This window comes from Ciconia boyciana, chromosome 1 (genome assembly GCF_034638445.1).
Source record: "Ciconia boyciana chromosome 1, ASM3463844v1, whole genome shotgun sequence".
Taxonomy (NCBI): domain Eukaryota; kingdom Metazoa; phylum Chordata; class Aves; order Ciconiiformes; family Ciconiidae; genus Ciconia; species Ciconia boyciana.
Window position 1 is genome coordinate 63,703,764 of NC_132934.1, and position 19,782 is coordinate 63,723,545.

The 19,782-nt window shown below is 42.2% G+C and overlaps 1 protein-coding gene across 5 annotated transcripts in view; it reads right to left on the reverse strand.

The window, feature by feature from the left end:
* Positions 1-19,782, reverse strand: part of TBXAS1 (thromboxane A synthase 1) — a 248,046-nt gene that overhangs the window by 169,457 nt on the left and 58,807 nt on the right. For 4 of the 5 annotated variants that reach the window (XM_072871750.1, XM_072871751.1, XM_072871749.1 and 1 more), the window contains one exon: positions 10,062-10,155. The exons of the other annotated variant lie outside the window; for it this stretch is intronic. In XM_072871750.1, the coding sequence (XP_072727851.1) occupies positions 10,062-10,155 (94 nt within the window). The remainder of the gene's footprint in view (positions 1-10,061; positions 10,156-19,782) is intronic. 5 annotated transcript variants of the gene reach the window in all.

Genomic DNA, 19,782 nt, shown 5'->3' on the forward strand with positions numbered 1-19,782 from the left:
GCAAAAGACCTCAGAGGACTTTTGAGATAGCGGTTTGTAAGTAAACAGCGCACAGAGATAAACAGGGAAACCCAAAAAAACTTTTCACTAAATTAATGATGTCCTAACTAAAGCTGCTTAGTCTGGTTCTGCAAGAACCCAAACATCTCCATTTTTGCATTTGCGGTTGTCTTTCAAAGGCTTTCTTTTTTTCTTTTGCCTTAGGGAGTTATTTATAGCGCTATTATAATTTGAGGTCTGGTCTTCTTGTGGCAGGTCCTCCATCCAGGAAATGAAATAGCATTAGAAAATGAAATCTCGTGTTTATGAGGTCTTCAAGATGGCTCCCTGGGGCATTGGGGGGAAAAAAAAAGGTAGTGAAAAATACAAACACAAACATAACTACAGGATACTTGCATGGTCCCTAATTCTATCTGTCATGAACTATATGAGACTCTTTATTAAAATGAAGACCCCTGGTATAAGGTCACCAACTGCAGCTTTTTTCCCCAAAGCTCTCCCTTTTCCTCCTTGTGTGTGATCAAGTGCCTTTTCCACCCCACCTTGGCTGCAAGGTGCTCCTGTCCAAGACTGTCCTCAAACATGGAATAATACAAAGAAGGATAACTCAAACGCCACTTTTCCTCCTGCTGCCTTGTCACACGCTTTCCACAACACATTATATGTTGCAGCATATTAACTGATCAAGGTAGATTTGTTCATCCCTTTGCAAGCTGTAACCTTTGCAAAAATCATGTATCCATCACCAATTTCTCGTTCATACCTCTTTGTACTTCTTTCCTAGACTACTCTCCAGAGCCACAAGGTGCCTTATCCTATCCAGGGCTCATCACCTGCTCTTTCCTCTCAATACATAGACATAAAAGCAAATAGAGGCAAATCAGCAAAGACTTTGGTGTTCCCCATCATCCTCTTTTTCTGTGTATCCAAAGGGGTACTTCCCTCCAACCCTTGCTCTTGCCATGTATCTTTTTCCCCTTTTCTTGAGTGTAACATAATCACCATGTTTAAAGTCCCACTCAACTTCCCAGAGAATACTTAAACTCCTTAACTCATCATCACATGTGACTTCTTATGGCTCTTCTAACCCAGCTTTCACTAATCCTACCTAAATCACCTCTGGCATGATGCTACCTATGAAAAGTTAACAGCTTTGCATATGCCCAGAATTGAAAAAAGCCATCAGATATAATGCACAAAAACTACAGAAGTTCATAAAATAGTAAAGAGTAATTTGCAATTATTTTAATGGGGGTTTTTTTGCATAGTTTATTATGAAAATATGTACTTGAGAATATTTTTAAACATAAATCTAGGTTTCAATTTCTTTTTCTCTTGTTTATAATGTTCATTTTTCTTGTCATAGGGTAAAATAAAAATCACCAATGTTCAGTGAGTTGTTTTTTCTACCTGAATATTTAAAAGTGCCCCAGTGCAACTGTCCAAAGAACATTTCACTTTTCCCTCTGCCTTATTAGAAATCATCTAAAATTAATGGAATATTTAAAAATTACAAAATAGAGACAGGAAAAAAAGGTTAATAAAAAAGAAACAAAATGAAAAGTTAAAAAGTAGAAGGACAACCCAAGACTGTATAATCCGTTTCACTGCATTACATAGTGAAAACAGAAAGAAAAACACAGCAATTTGAAATACATGTTTTTAAAGCACACAGGTTTGTTTAGACTTCCTGATGAAAAACAACTTTTTTTTTCTTTTCTTTAAAAAACACAAAAAAACAGTCAGTTCTCAAACAAACCTGATTAGAATCCAACTCTGGCTGATTCTGGTTTCACGTTATCATATACACTTAGACATGTGCTGAGGCCTCTGAGGACATGGAGAATTAGATTAACTTTTGATCTCTATACCTCTCTGACAAGATTGATCCTTTCTCACACTTCCATGTCTTTCTAGGCAACTTGCATTTCTGGATCAAATTGCATAAATATTTTCCAAAAAAGAGCGCTCCAGAAAATGTTTCACTTATTTCTGACAAATTAAGAGAATCCTGAGCACGCAACAGCTGCCTTACATCTGTGCCACATCTGCAGCTACTGAAGCCCTCACAGCCCTGCCCCAATGCCCATCCTGCAAACCACACTGCCCTTCCCAGCACTGTATCCATATGAGTACGGGCCATGACTAAGACCCAGTTTCATACTCAGTCCCTCTTAGAGAAAGTTATATTTCATCTCTCCGTCCTGCCTGGGGAGGCAAGGAAGGGGGAAGAACCCAGAAGGTCATGAATCTTACATCCAGATAAAGCTACCAGGAGGTGATGCCACCCAAGATGCACCACAGGCAGCCAGAAGACAGCCCACAACAAATACCAGGGATTTAATGGCACATGTTTGAACAGGCAGTTCTCCAAAGCCTACTATTACTCATTTTAATATAAAGCCTTGAAGAAACCAAGCCTGGATAGCTGCAGCAGATCAGCCCCACAGCAGCTGTACCTTCCTACTCTTGGAAAGGGCGGGGGAAGTATCTTGCTTGCCACCCTTTCAGGATGACTTGCTGTACAGAAGGCCAGCTTCTTATTTGAAGAGACGTGTCATGCTGTAAACATTTCCAGTGGATCTTGGGTTAGCAGCACTTGTAAAAAAACCCTAATGAAAATAAATTGTTATGTATTTACCCATATGCTGAGGAGCATATGGCTAATGCATTTAGACACTGCTAATGAAGTTAAGACTCAGCTAAATTTGTTGGCTCATGGATAACAACTGTTCTCAACAACCAATCTGAGCCTGCTATAATTTTAGCATTACAACTGATACCTGGCCATTATTATATGTACTGATCCTGCTGACATAGAAGAATGGGTTTTCTGAATATGGATTTCTCCACATCACAATAAGAAGGTGAGCAGCATATGATGCCACTAAACTCCAGATTTACATGTAATGTGAGCAAGTGACAAGTTCATTTAAAACAACAGAGATTGCTCTTATTCATGGTAGCCCTGAGTCTATTGCTGTCTTTTTTAATTTCAAGGACTAAAAGATTTTATTTAGTCCAACCCCATTCTATCCAGGCCAGTGCTACACTGATGTGACTGCAGCCAAAATTGAACAGAAGACAATCACACCTAAGAAATATTCTTATTTTTTTTAGGTGCATGTGTAGAAGCCCATTAACTTTACTACAACAGCTACATGAGTCCTCCTGTTCAGTCATATCACTATTGCATTGCTCTTCAAGGTGAAGGTCCCTACTTCTTGTGGGAATCCTACTTCTTGTGCATGATCACAGGGATCCTGGAATCCAAGGTAAATTCCAGTTTAAGTGATTACACTGGGTCTATCTGTATGCTACTACCATTGCAACTATACATTATCTCCATTCTCTTAACCCAGCTACTGCGTAGCATGGCGGGTTTGTTTTCACTGTTGCTACGTGTCATGCCAGAGCTGGCTTTAATTTGGCAGTACACGCTGCTTAAAGAGCAGGCTACATAGCAAATTCCAAAGGGTTATGTGATGAACATGCAAATATAGTCTCCAAAAGGCATGACACATGGCAAACTTCCCGTACACCGCTCTCGGGAGCCAGGTGTCATTTATGATGCAGACTTCTGCTCTGATGGATACTGGGTAGCCATTTCTCAGTCAACCCCAAAAACCCATCTAAAAGCAACGGTTTTGGTGAAGTACGGAATGGAACAGCAGAGAAGTGTCCTTCACCACTGTTATCTTGGGGACCCACCTTACTCAGACACCTTCATTTATAGAACAGAGCTCAGGCCTGGCATTGATTCACAGACCCACTTGCTCTGTACCTATTGCTAAATCATTTAATCTCCCTCCAGCCTTCAGACTGCCCAGACTTAAAGACAGCAGCGATATCAACCTCCCCAAATCTACCAGAGAAAGTCCCCAGAGAAGTTGCTCAAAGTGTTTCACCATAACTTGATGAAAAAGCAAGACCTATCTGTTCCAGAACACCATCTATGCCATTTTGCAGGTGGGTAGAAAGAGGAACAAGGTGAAGCAAAAATAAGGAGATTTGCTTACCCAGAAAATAAGAAACATTTGCCCCACTCAGACTTGCCCATAATCACATTGGGAGCCCGGGGAAAGCCGGAAACATGATTGGAGAGTCTCTCTTCTCACCCACTGTGCTGCCATGAAGAAAATCATCCCCTTTCCACTTGACAGGTAAAGCCCTTCACATACAGCTAGCAACTGCATCAGCCATTGCCTCTGCACCTCACGCAGTGTTTAATAAAGCAAACGTAAAGTATGCCAAAAGGAACCACCAAAACATGGCTTAAAGAGTACCAAAGCCATGATGTTGCTCATCAGCGAAGTCTGCATCTCCTTCTCGGGGCAACTGCTGAGGTCTACAGGAAACACCCAACCAGCCCTGAACAGAAACTAGATGTGGGAGCTGCTCTAGGCAGAAGTCACACAGTCAACACGTCATTCCTTGGAATACGAAAGGGACCTGTTTCTTCCCTCAAAGGAAAAACAGTATAGTCCAAAAGAGCAAAAGCATCTGTCATGGCCACAAGTACCTTGATAGCTTGGGTCGCCATTATTCACCAGCAAAGCAGCAATGATTCACCCCCCTTCTTCTGTCATGTAAGACCTGCCAGTTGCTTTGTGTATCCTAATACTGTCACCAGCTTCCATAAAGGTTATTTAAAGTTGACATCACGTTCAGGGATTCCTTGCAAATGCAGCTACCAGAAATACCAAGTGCAAAAAAGCCGAGGACATCGTGCCTCTACAGAAGAGTCTCTGAGGAGTACACCCCGCTCCCCCAGAGGCAGGCTCACCCTCCTGAGACCCAACAAGCTCAGGCAGAAGCTGGGGTGAGCCACAGCACGGCTCCACCCAACGCTCTTCTGAGAAACCAGTGGTCCAGCTCTCGCTGAAGGGTGAAAATAGCATTTAGTCAAGTGAGAGTCAGCTAATTGCAATGTCTTGATTTCCTGCATTAGGTTCCCACCAACAGATACTGCACCGACTTTGTCAGGGTATCTAACAACACTAACATCTGATCAAAGGAGGTAGCAGAGAGTATCAGCTGAAACTAGGAAAATACACGTATTTGAAGGGGAGAGAGACTGGCTTTACAGACGTATGAATATACACATAAAAACATGCCTAACCCCAGGTTTTCTGTCATGTTGCAGACTGTGACATGGCTAGGTTTAGATCTGCACCACATGTATTCATGTCACATGAAATGCATGCACACACAGGCCTCCCAATCAAGGGGACTTTTCCCAGGACGTAAGAGAAGACCTGAAGCACGCCGTGAGGTCTGTTCAGGCAGCCAGCAGCCCACGGCGGATGCGCACAGTGGACTGGGGGAGATAAAGCCAGGTTGGTTGGCGATGCCATGGCTGCCCTTTCTGCTTCCACTCAGATAGCTATCAAGTGTCAAAACACACACTCCCTATCCCATTCCTCTCTTGTTTATCTGTGTGAAGCAACACAAAACCATATGCAGGCTTTCACTGTCAGTGTAAGCCATATTATTCTTGTAATTAAATCCAGGTCCACAGCCTATCTGAGAGCTCCTTTTCTTCCCTTCCCTCTTTCCCCCCCTCTTTGCTCCCCTCACCATTTGCCTCTCTCCAACCTTGTTTGGGTTTACATGCTGTGTCATTAAATTCCAGAACAGTAAATGCTGCAGCCTCTCTCTCTAAGCACTGACACGCTGCTTCCTAGGCTGAAAATTAGACATGGGGTTAATTTCATTCCTGCAAGGACTCTGCCTTTTATTTTTCTTTACGTCCAACTCAAAGGATGCTTTTGGCAGATGCGTAGTGGAAAAAGATTATGTTTGCTCTCTGCTTCCTCCCTGCACTCCCCCCTTCTCCACTCCCACCCATCAGCCATAAAACAACACAGCCCAGCCAGATCCCAAACTGAAAGCAAGACAAAGCACCCACACAGCCCCCACTTCCATTCAGCAGAAATGGGCCGCTCCGGGGTAGCCCAGGATCTACAAGTAGGCCAGACAGGAATAAACAGTGTAAACAAAGAGTATCCTGTCCAAGCAGAGAGGGGCTAAAGAGAGTGATGTCTTTCATTAAAATGCAAGGCAGGGATACAAGCACACAGGCAGTCAAAAGCATCACTGGAGCTTGCTAGGAGTAATAGGAGGAAAGCAACACATGATCACGCCATTATAAGGACCCAAAGCACATCACCCAACTGTACGCAGGGTGCAACTGCATATCCCGCCTACCAAGGACCACAACAAGGCAGCCAACCACACACCTACCACCGCCCCAAAACACCAGAGACGCCAGCCCCAAGGCTGCAGCAGCACAGCGCTGCTCTCCGGAAGGCTGCGTAGGGAGCAGTGCACACAGGTACAGTACCAGGCGACGAGAGCTGTGCAAATGTCAGAGCCAATGACATTTAAAAACAGCATAGCTGCCTTTTTAGAAAAGGGATGGGAAAGGGGGAGAAAAGCACAGCACAGCCATAGCAACAGGTCAAGTGTTTGCCGCGGTTCTTCAGGAGGAAGGGTAATGCGGTGCGTGTGCCTTCTCAGTTTTCACTGCATTTGTCACGTAATAAAGTCATTAGCCTGGGAATTAATAGGACAGTTTTGTTTAGTTTTTTCTGCAACCTGCGGCTCTGAAGCCCATGCAGATCCATGTGTGAGAGTCCATGCTGTGTACACCCTTGTGTCTCCTGTTACGCAGCTATCGCAAACAAACCTCATGTTTTTCCACAGATTGGTAGGAAAAAGGCAGTATGTGGAGAGGTGAGGGGGACAGTCAGGAGTTTCTAGCAAAACTGCGGTCTGTCTGCTGCAAGTCTTCTTGGTTATTGGGAAAATTGAACATGCTGCTTTTTTTAAACAGCCTAATCATATTTACTATTACATCAGACTTACCCACCACAAATTGTTCTCATGCAACGGAAGAATTTTTAATCTAATATCTTGGACTCGGATAATATCCCAGCTGCAGAACTGCAATAATTTCCTATCTTCTCATTTTTGAGATAAGCCGATTAACTTGGATATGTTTTAGTTTCAGGGTGTGATTATCTCCCTTTATTGTACTTGAGAGAGAAGGGGTGACTTGCAGTAAAATAACTTTGTTTTCCCCAAGCCAGCTCTTAAAGTCTGCTTCTCTGTGATGGAGATAGGTCTTCCCTGTTGCATTTCCCTTAGCCCCTTAACTTTGAGCACTTCCTCTTCCTCTCTCAGAGACACTATATTAACAGCAACTCTTATTTTACTCAAAATACACTGTTCGAGAAATCCCTGAAATAACTCTTTCAAAGAATCTCATGGAGCAAACATTTTCTTGTTTCAAATACATTTGAAAGTTTATTAAAAACCCCACAACCCAGCTCTATTGGTCAAATCCTGCTTGCATTGTTCATTTGTTTTCAGGCACACTTACAGAAGAAGAAGAATAGCCAAAAAGAGATGATAAGGCCTGATACTCTGTTCACATATACAGTGGAGCAAAACAGGAACCTCCGTTCACTTCAGTAGAACTGATTTACACCCAAGTAAGGGAGAAGACAAGGAAATGCTTGAATTTATGCCATTACAAATTGAAAAATACTGCTTACTCCCACAATTTTGTTGAGAGCTCTTGATATTTAATGTTTTTTCTTAAATCCCCAGGTCCTAGATTTACTTGATTATGTCAAAAGGACTCCCTCTCCTCCTTTATTTTTTCCTTAAGTTTCTAGCAATCATATTCTAGGAGGAAAGCCTAAAACCATAAGATGAGGACACTTTTCGGACTGGAAGGCTGTATATGTTGAAGTGTTTTGATTTCCCTTTCTCTTCTAGATCTCACTGTTGTGCAGGGCTTTTCAACCTGTGTTGATTTGCTGATCAGATGAAACACTGGAAACGTATGAATTACACATATACAGATCCCCATACGGCACATATCAATTCATTCCTCTTAGACACCATTCATGAATTCCTCTGAAATAAATGTTCATGGGTTGAAAACTGCTAGTCTGATTTAGTGGGAGCGTGGCTTGTGCGTTTTCCCTGCACAACACTGGCAATACCAAGAAGGAGCTGGCCTATTTAAAAGGGAGAGTCTCTAAAAAGCCAGTTCTATGAAAAGACATGGTTTGCATAAACATGCAAGTGCAAGAACTTCTTAACATTATAGATGTAGCGACAGAACACATCACCATTTTGCTACTTCCTATTAAAAAAAAGTAACCCCAGCTCCCAACAAACAGCTGCTCGTGCACAGCTATGCCCCTTGCAGCCAAGCCCTTAAAACCATCCCCGTCCCCGGGAAGGCGATGGGCAGCCTCTGGTTCTCCCCTGCTGGGGAAGGGAAAGTGGCAGCTGTCCTCTACTGACTGCAGTGAGAGCGCTTGTGTCCCTGAAAATGCTCTCATAGGGAACAGCCTGCAGTATAAAAGCAGCCCTCCTATTACTGGCGCGTTGCTATGGGCACTATTTCTAAGAAAGCAGCCAGAGGAGCAGATCCAGAAAACATGGCAAAATATATGAGGGAAGAAAGAAAAACTACAAAGAGCTTGGACTTATCCCTGCCTGTTCCTACCGGCAGCAACAGGACTATAGAGAAGACAGACGGTGAAATGTTGTAGTGCTGGACATACAGCCTGGTGGGGTTTGTAGTTTTGCATCACTCAACTCTGTTTAAAAACCCTGTTTGGAATTCTTATTTCTTGGTACTCCGAGATACAATTTCACAGCTACCTTTAATTGTTTTTTTTTTTTCCCCTAAAAGTTAGTTAAATCAAGTTTATCTTTTCTTCATTAACCTGCTTTAAGTGAATTTAATGAATGCAACTCTGGTAATGAAATTTGCCTAGCAGATCATAGATAACAGTTCCAAAAACTTTCCACTTGTATGCTGGTACAGGGCAAGCCTATCTACAACATAACAAAATAACTTAGTCTCTAGGCACCTTTTCCTACAGCAAGTGTTAGCAGGTGACTAATGATAACTGGATTTTGTCATCAAAGAGCTACAGAATGAGTAGCTTCATGCCATCCAGCTAAATTGAAACCAGAAGAGTGAGGGTGAACTCGTCTGTATTCCACACCACCAGCATCCCCTGTATGTTAAAGTCACCCTATCAATGCCAGTTCAAATTAATCAAGAGCACATAAAGTCTACCTTTTATGCTATTTTCTAAATTAAATCAGATATACATGTAAAACTGGTATTTAAATGGGTTTTACCTAATAATGAGTCAGATATTGACAGAACAATCACCATGAAGACCAAGGTAAGAGGCACTATATTCTCATTAATAATTCAAATCTCAGCATGGATATTGATGACCATGCACTTAAAAGAGGAAACTGGGCAGCTGCTGGAGTTAGCCCAGATTTCCTGAGAAGTTGTTGGACTGCAACAGAAACGCACTAGAGAGATTTTACTGTAAGATCCAACTGGAGAAATGGCAGCTCCTTACTACTAAGAGATCTTGGACCCTCAGAAGCATTACTGAAATCAAGCAAGGAACAAAAAAGAACAGCGTTAGCAGACTAAGGGGATGGGTGAGAAAAATAAGGGAATGAAATCTGGAGGCAGAATCCCAATACTACCCCTCCCTGCCTCCTCCCAGTTGAGGACGGCAACACTGGGGGCACAGAGCAACAGCGTTCAGTGGTACTTAATTCCAGTTACTGCTTAGGAGCAAGCAACGTTACAAGCTTTAAAATAATTTGTATAATCAGCAAAAGCACAGACAAACAGAAAGGTCGTAGGAGCCAAAACCACTCAGAACAAACCAGTTGGGGCTAGTTAACATAATCTGCTCTATTCACATAACTAAGTTTGTTTCACTGAGGGCATGAACTTTCTTGGAAAAGCTAAAGTAATTAACTGCAGGAGCTTACACATTTTCTTTCCCTCAAGTTTATTTTACCCTGAAATTAGAGCTGTTTGCACACAACTGCTTCTACCAATTCACTCAAAAAGCAGAGTTTTGCTTGTTCTTTTCAGAAGGAGATGCTTGAAGAGATGGTACCATTGAAGTGCAGGATTCCCTTCAATTCCCCCTACCTCCTATCCACTCTTCCCATCACTTTGGACAGATACAAAGAAAACCATATTTTACCTCACGGAAAAAGAGCAGGTTTCCAATGAAAGGAAGAGGTGGAGGATGTCGGATCCCTACTTTGCTTAGTTTGGAGAATGCAGAGGTGGAGTACCTGGAAAAAATAAGGTAGTAAGTTAATTTTGGATCTTGTCATGATAGGAATTACCATAGTAATTGGTTCAGATGACTTCCCTGGATTCAGAGAGGGAGAAGAGGCTTTCTGTGTTGGCCAAACAGAACTGCCAGTGTGGTGACATTGCTCAGCAGCTCCTTAGGTCACAGAAATAAATGCAATACACTGGTGCTTCAGAGAGGACAAAAGAACGAAGGGACTCAAACACAGGCCTACAAACTGAGCAGTGGAAATAGAGAGCTGCTCCTCTTCCCACAGAGGGTCTTGTAAGTCAGAAGTGACTCTCTAAAGCTATGTGAGGTTACAAACGAGATCAAAATAGGCATTTGGGTTTTGACTACCGTGGCACAGCTGGGAAGGGAACAAGACAGATCTTCAGACTATTATTTTCTTCTTCTTCCATCACCGCTACCTATAGAGATCACAGAACAAGAATTCAAACTAGTCTCAGTTGTGCATGAGCCAAGACACTGTCAGTATGTTCAAGTCAAGCCTAGTATTTGGGCCAGATATGCTGATTAAGTGATTTTCCAGCTGCCAGTCAGCAAATTAAACAAAGATAAAAAATACAGGGAAACAAAACCCAGACTGAAAAGCTTCATGCATCCCTTGTTTCAGATGAAACTGTGGCATGTTGACAGGGACAATACTGGGAAAAAAGAAAATAGAAAAACCCAAACCCAAAGTCTTTTTTTTTTCCTCCCCTCCCCCTTTCTTAATACAAACAATGGATTTAAGTCAGCAGACTTCAATTAGTGAAACCTGAAAGAGCAGGAGCTAACAGCAGCAGCTTTGATTAGCCAAAGACACAATAATACTGAATACTATCATGCTGAACACTATCACCAGGAGGACCAGGGCAAAAGACCTTTAAGATTAATAACGGCTGTGCCTATATCAACACTTTAGCTCAGAGCAATAGTATAGTTTTAAAGCTCTCCCCCTGCATGATGGTTCTGTGTCTGGGGCAGTACTGGCACATGCAACCACACTTTTTTGAGAGGAAACTGAACTTGAAGCTCTGCTCCAATCCTCCATCTCTTTCCTGAACTAATGAGCGGTCCTTTAGCTTTGAACCCCAAGTGCAGGGAGACTGTTGAGTCCTGGGGAGCAAATTAAATCTAGCCCAAAACAAAAACTGTGAACTGCATACAGTGTAGGGGTCGCAATATCAACTGCTTTATTCTGCCGAGTCTGCAAGTCATCTGAATGACATAATGGAGAGACAGCAGAAGCAGTGGCCTCAGATCCCGATGGGATGACTCCCTCTTAATCCAAGTGTACAGCCTTGTTGATTATGAAAACTATGCCAACCCTTTGCTATGACTTGGACCTCTCCTCCTTCGGGTCCAATAATTGACACATGCCTCATTTCAAATGCCCTACATGATGCAGGCAGGAATATTCTGGTTCAACCTAATGGGCAAACAGCGCACAATTCTTGGGGGTCAGGGAGGAGGGGGGAGAGAAAAGAAGAGAGAGAAAGGACCAGAAAATGGTCCTTTCCTCCAGCAGGGGGGAAAGGAAAGAATGATGTTGTGAAATGAAATATATAAAATTAAGAGAATTAAGTCTCACATGACCAGCAAAGCAGAATAGGACTTAAGTATCTAGGTAGTAGCTTTTTGTACTTCCATTTCCTGAGATTTCCTGCAGCACAGTACCTATTCTCTTAATGGGTTTTCTTTAGTGAAGATATTTTACAAAAATCATAATCAGAAGATTTTATCATTTTTAAATAGCAACAATGTTTTTTTATGGGGCAGTACAAACCTTCACAAACACAAACCCTCTCAATAGAAATGATGTGTCTTCAGTCTGTGCAAGGGCACTATTTCAGTATGACAGGGTATTGTAGAATAAAGGCACAGAAGTCGACATTTATTACACGTTTTATACATATTATTGACTTTTTGGTTACTTAACCACTTTAAAAAATAGAAGAGTTTTTCCTTATTGAAACAGCTAATACTCTTGGGGGAAAAAATGTTGAACTTCAAATGACAAATAGCCTACACGATACATTTTCCTCCCCAAAGAGAGGATTTTTTGCAGTTGTTTGAAATCTTTCTAAACTGTCTTTGCGTCATAGCAAAGTCCTCATCTTCAGTATGTAAACAGTGAAAAAGATGAAAATCTCTCTCAATGGAAGCCCGTCAATTTTGCGGCATTTTATCCTGGATGTTTTCACTGTAAAATACACGGCAGATCACAAAACACCAGGCTGGGCTACAGTTAACTGCTAATTTCACTGCAGACCGGACACTCTGTAGGCTCCTGTTCTTCATGTACTGCAAAGTGAAAAGTGACTACAACAGAGCCTTACACTGCACAAAGTAAACGATGTGATCACCAAATATTTAAAAAGGAGCAGAACTAATGTGTACAGTGCACCCAGTTTCACAAGGCAAGAAACGCCCAGACTCTGAAGGCTATGCTTAGATGAGCGGTTCATCTTTGTCAGCTTCTGAATATTACCAGCAGCTCCATACAGCAGAGGATTTGCATTCCTTTTTCCCCTCCTAACGTGTTTTTTTCTGATGCTTTTTATTCATTTACATTTGAAGTAGGTTTTCAAAAGGTAAGGAAACATAGTGTACAATGAGAAGGGAAAAAGAAGCGCTGTAGTCAAGCTACACAGTGAAATATAACAACAAAAGGGGAGGGCCAGCAGGAAAAAAATAAATCTCATCAATAAACACATCTAACTCTACCCTATGATTTCACAATATTTCTGATATTGTTGAAATATCTGCAGTTTTGCAGAAAAGAAAACAGTATGCAAGTGCTTAAAGACTGATGGTGCTGCATGCACAAAAGAAGGAAGATCTAACATAGAATCATAAAATCATTAAGGTTGGAAAAGACCTCTAGGATCATCTAGTCCAACCATCAACCCAACACCTCCATGCCTACTAAACCATGTCCTGAAGTGCCACATCTACACGTTTTTTGAACTCCTCCAGGGATGGTGACTCCACCACCTCTCTGGGCAGCCTATTCCAATGCTTGACCACCCTTTCACTAAAGAAATTATTCCTAATATCCAATCTAAGTCTCTCTTGATGCAACTTGAGGCCATTTCTTCTTGTCCTATTGCTAGTTACTTGGGAGAAGAGACCGACCCCCACCTCACTACAACCTCCTTTCAGGCAGTTGTAGAGAGCCATAAGGTCTCCCCTCAGCCTCCTTTTCTCCAGACTGAACAACCCCAGGTCCCTCAGCCGCTCCTCATAAGACTTGTGCTCCAGACCCTTCACCAGCTTCGTTGCCCTTCTCTGGACACGCTCCAGCACCTCAATGTCTCTCTTGTAGTGAGGGGCCCAAAACTGAACACGGTATTTGAGGTGTGGCCTCACCAGTGCCAAGTACAGGGGCACGATCACTTCCCTAGGCCTGCTGGCCACACTATTTTTGATACAAGCCAGGATGCTGTTGGCTTTCTTGGCCACCTGGGCACACTGCTGGCTCATATTCAGGCGGCTGTCAACCAGCACCCGCAGGTCCTTTTCCACCAGGCAGCTTTCCAGCCACTCTTCCCCAAGCCTGTAGCGTTGCATGGGGTTGTTGTGGCCCAGTGCAGGAACCGGCACTTGGCCTTGTTAAACCTCATACAGTTGGCCTCGGCCCACTGCACAGGTAATCTTGACTTTGGCCATTTCTAATGTAACAGCTTATGTTCTGCAACCTTAAATATTATTTCAAGGGCCTTTTTCTCCACCTCTGCAATATTTCAGCTCATTGCCACCACTTGGGGTGGGGGAGAGAGAGGAAGGACTGACTTGGGGGGCTTCTTTTAAAAAAGAAGAAAATAGAAATTGTCCTGTATAACACACAATGAACATCAGCAATACATGAATCTGACAGCTTCATGGCACAAACCTTTGCCTTTTCAGCCAGAAGCAACCGATAACTCGAAGAGGGTAATTTATGTGATTCGGGTACTCAGCACACCCACGACACACGCTTGGCCGGTAACCCACAGAGCTGTGTGCTGGGCGCACTGGGAAAACAGTGGCCAGGTTTTGTCGCTGGGAAGGGGAGGTGGGCTAGAAGCTGGAAGAGTGCAAACAGGCAGGGTTGCCTTGTAGGCAGTCACAAGACGTTCGTCTGGTGAAATTGTAAATCTAAATGAAACAGTTCTGAGCCTGCCTTATCACCAGTGGGAGGTCTTATTTCTCACTCTGCCACTTAACACACTTCAGTGTTAATTTATCACAAAAATTAATGTGATATCAGGCAAGCTCCTGCTGTTGCTGTGGGCGCACACTAAGGGTAGAAGACCAGCCAATGGACTAGAAGGGCTAAGTCAAATGCAAAATCTAGAAATAGAAGAGGTGCGGTAAATGACCAAAATGACCAAAGATATGGAACAACTTCTGTACAAAGAATAAGCAAACAGGCTATAATCTTAATCCTGGAAAAAGAAGCAACTGATGCAGGATATGACAAATATATTTAAGATCCTGCATGGCTTAGAAAATAAAGAAAGAATTATTACCCACTATTTTAAAAAAAATAAAATAAAATGCACAAATGAATATTCAGGTGGCAGGATTAAAAATGAAGCACTTTTCCAAGTAATCAATATACCAACTATGGAACTCCTTGCCATGGGATGTTGTCTATTGCAGAAGCTTAAAAAGCTTCAAAAAGTGATTAAATAAATTAATGAAAGGAAAAAATCAGCAGGCACTTTTAATTCGTGAATTTAGCAAATGTAAGAGACACACATGGAAAAGATTAAAGGGAAGGAGGGAAAATTAATCAAATTTATTTCCCTAAGCAGGGAACTAGTCTGTAAGCTTCCAATGGCAGAATAAGAGATTAGACTGTTAAAAAACGTAAAAGATAAAACCTCAGACACTTCAGTTTTCTTAAGAGGAAGAGAGGAAGGAGTCTTTGTGCAAAGGGAGGGGCATGAAAAAGGATAAAACTCTGATGGCAACAATATTTACTGGACAATCTAGCACAATCTCACTCAAAGGAGAAACATACCCTAATATTTACACATGTAGGGCTTCCTGCACAACTATTAATTTAAAACCCTGGCATCATATTTTGAACAAAGTGACAAGACATCAAAAGGAACCAGTGGAACAGCAGTAATGAAGTAGATCAATAAACAATTCAATAACTCTTTGAAGACGTTCAAATGGCCTCTCAGAGCTAGATGCTCTCTGTATATATTAAACATGACTGTTAAAAGAAAGTTAACATGCCAAATACATTCCTGTAGGCCAGCACGGCAGATTTAAGCTCTCTGAAATATGAACTTCTCTCCACAAAACACCATGCAAAAAATAAGGAGAAAGAGTTAAAATCAAGAGATAATTAACGTAAGTTGTGATGGATGTATAATCAACAGAACTAGCCATCTGCCCAGCCAGGTCACTACTGATCAGTACTGCAAGAAAAAGTATTATACAGTCTACCATTAAGTGCAATCAATTTGTGTAGCAGATGATAATATTACAGAGTTGCCAATTCTGTATCACAGAGTTCAACATACCATTGAAATTACCCCAAATTTCTCTCAATAGAGAAAGTGCGTCATTCCTTCTACATCTAAGTAATGCACAACCTAATAATATCTGAAAGCTATAAACTAGGACACTCAGAGATAAAAAAGTGATGTTATTTAATCTCATTGTTGGGAGTTGGGAGGTGCGTTATTTTGGAAGACTGAGTGGGAAAACAAAGTATTTTGCTGAGATAATGGAAATCATTCCTGCCAAACAAGAGATAATCATCATGCATTTTCACCTATTTGCCTTTATTTACATATACCCATACCAGATCCCAGTTAACACTGGGATGTGTTTTGCTCAGAAAGTAGTGATAATATACAAAATAATGGTAGCCTCCCCAACATTACAATGAAGGCTTATATATAAATATACAAGCATTCCTGGGAGCACTGCCTAGACAGCACAGTCTCACCAAAACATTGGTATCATCCCTGGGCTGGCTACAGAGTCAGACTTTCTGCTTTTAGCCCTCTCTGGGAAATTTTGCATTATGAATACTGCAGCAGGGTCACTGGAGAGCTGCCATCACACAACTCTAGTCTGATGCTCAGGATATTTAAGAGAAAATCATTATCTGGTCCCATTCCGACAGAGGAACATGCAGAACACAGGTCTTGCAAGTGGGTGAGTATTGCAGCCAAAGTGGATACCACCCCAGATGGATATAACCACCTCTGATTATTACCTCCAGAAAGTGCACTCACTAAAAGAAAAACAAAACAAAACACAAAATTAAATCAGCTGTCCATCCCCAAAAGACACGTAGGTCCTGAAGCACTCTCTCACAAAGCAGAAGAGAGAAGAATGGGGAAAGTAAATCCCTCTAATAACCTGTTCTAACCTTGGTCAACAAAGGTTAGCAAATTGCCCTTTACTGTTACCTAGCAGTAACCCTTGTGAAAACAGAGGTTTTTGCTGAAAGGAAATACACTTGGTTGTGTAGAATACTGAACTCTGAGTAAGGAATTATTACTATTCCTCAAAAAGAAGATACAGAATATTCACAAGTATAATTTCAGTACATTCTAGAGGTAAGCTTCAAAAGAGACTTTAGCCAGTTTGGGATAAGGCTATTTGAGTAGTGCAATTTCATTTTCAAGTTCAACAAATCTATACTTTTTAACTATGAATTTGTAGGGCTGTGATACCAGTTTCAGAGATAAGGAGAACTTCCATGTAACAGTTGCTCTTCTTAATCACTGGCATGCACTCCCAGTGTTTTAATTTTGACATAATTGCACAAGAAAAAGACAGACATTACAGACACTTGCACCATCTGCCTCCACAGGGGCAGATGTTTTCCAGCTGCAAAACCTAAATGACCATAGGATTATTATTTCATTGAAACATTTGCTAATGCACCAGGAATAATGTGCAGGAAAGGCCAAATTATATGCCCAATACTAAATTTATACCTCATCTATCTGTTAACAATCTTTTTTTAATCCATACTGTTCTTGTCTGCAGAATAATTTTTTTAGTGTCTCTTACCTTAAGAGAACCGATAGGCTCAAGGGACTGGTTGTAATAAGGCTGCAGGTTGTCACAGTGTGTTTAAAGTTTTGGGGGTTGCTTTGATTTTAAAAAAGAAAAAAATTAGCAGTGAATCAAGGTAAATTAAATGAAAAAGCCCATACAGAAAAGCAACACGCTTCGCCATGCTCCAGAGTAGCCCTGGGAGAGACAGATGGTCCATACAGCAGGCCAATGACAATATTTCATCACCTCTCTGAGAGTGCAGCCCCTTCACACTGGGCGGTCACTTTTCCAAATAAAGAGCAAAAGAACAAGAGTCATAAATCCACAGCTTCAGCTCTTCATTGTTAGCTCAACACCTTTAAACAAAATGATGGAGGTCAAAAGCAGCAGAGTCTGTTATGTCCTTACAGCAATATATATCCTTGGGAAAGCAGGTGGGACCTCCACCCCATGTGGATGTAAAGGGTGGTCTCCTCACCAGGAGGAGTGTCCACAGCAGATCTGAGGTCTGGTGCATATATGAGGCCATACATGATGTCCGCAGGAAGCCTGGGTCAGAGCTGGTAGCTAAGCTCAGCTCTCATACCACAGCCCTCCTGCCTTAACCACAGGCCAAGCCTTCCTTTCGCTCCCTAGTAGCATATCCAGTAGCATACTGGTAGCGTACCTTTCTTAAGGACCAATTTCCTCTTCCCCCTTTTTATTCACTGTCCTGGTTTTGGCTGGGATAGAGTTAATTTTCTTCCTAGTAGCTGCTACAGTGCTGTGTTTTGGATTTAGGATTAGAATAATGTTGATAACACACTGATGTTTTAGCTGTTGCTGAGCAGTGCTTACCGTAAGTCAAGGACTTTTCAGCTTCTCATACTGCCCTGCCAGCGAGTAGGCTGGGGGTGCACAAGAAGCTAGCAGAGGACACAGCCAGGACAGCTGACCCAAACTGGCCAAAGGGATATTCCACACCATATGACATCACGCTGAACAAAAAAAAATGGGGGAAGTTGGCTGGGTCGGGGGGGGGGGGGGCACGCAGCCACTGCTTGGGAACTGGCTGGGCATTAGTCAGCAGGTGGTGAGCAATTGCATTGTGCATAACTTGTTTTGTATATTCTTTTATCATTATTATTTTCTTCCTTTTCTGTTCTATTAAATTGTCTTTGTCTCAACCCACGAGTTTTCTCACTTTTACCCTTCTGATTCTCTCCCCTATCCCTCCGGGGGGGAGAGAGCGAGCGGCTGCGTGGGGCTTAGTTGCCAGCTGGGGTTAAACTACAACATTCACGCAGATATTGTGAGGCACACAGAGGAAAATGGTATCACCTCAAGGCCATAAATGTTCTTGCTTCCACCAGGAAGACTGAAGTTTGCATAAACAGGTGCATTGCTAGAAACACAGTTTTCAGAAACCATAGTAAAATTTCATGAAGTTTTTTCTTCCTCCCCACATAATTACGTATCTTAATTTTGTAATTGGACATCTTAATTGCATAATTAAAAGGACATGAAGTTTCAGCTTAATTAGTCTTCCTAATTGTTATGCAAGTTCATATCCTAGTGATGCAACTCCATTTGCAGAAGACATGGCACCTGTTTCTGTATGCATCTCAACCATTCCTACATACCAGGAATAATGGTATGGATGACGCATGCAGTTTCATGTTTAAATCGAGGGAGGAAAGTCTGCTTGGGAGCCTGATCATTCTGGCTTTTCATTGCCATAATGGAGGTACTCACTAGGCCACTGGCCCATTATTTCATACGGTCAGAAAGGGGTTGCAATGCTATGGTGGCTGCATTCCTGGAATGTTACTTAGCATACACATCAAGTAGTGATGTGCTGTGCAGGCACAGTCAAGTTGTATTCCCACTAGTGCATACGTACCACAGCTGCCTTTCATTTTTTAATCCATGGAATTGTGGTCTATCAGACAACTTGCTTGATGTCTGTTGCTGTCAGGGAACTGGTTTTAGAGTTCAGGTCTTGTACCACATTCCTCAACAGCAACAGTACATACAGAGCCACTCAGTGCTATTAAGAACCAGCTGGCACAAGGGCTGCATGGAGTTGTACCCTGCCAGGGAAAGCCCTGGGAAAGGCAAAACTGCTTCAAGAGGCTCATTGCCTCCCAGTGCATTTGGGCCCGAGATGTCTTCCTTGACTGAAGGCGAGGCGGGGAACACAGTCCTTCTTCCCTTTTTGAGACCAGCCTGTTAGCGTACATATGGCAGAATGGCAGGCACCAAAGCATAGACAAAAAGAGTTACTAGAACAAGCCTCCAGGCATCTTCCCCACTTGTAGTCTCAAATGAGCAGCTCTGACAGACTGCAGGGACAATTCACCTCCCTTTAGACAGTTCTGGATAAATGCAGACAAACCTTATGATTACATGGCACATGAAATAATTTTTTTTTTTTTTTTTTTTTAAGTTAGCATCACGGGGCCACCATCCATTCAGTGCACTGAATGTGGCAGAGGTCCTGCCGACCAGAAAGAGATGTGATCAGAGCGCCAGAGATCATTTCATAGTGTACACAGAGCCCGAATTAATGGTCCACAGCCCAACTTTGTTCTGGCATTTCCTAACTTGTGTGTGC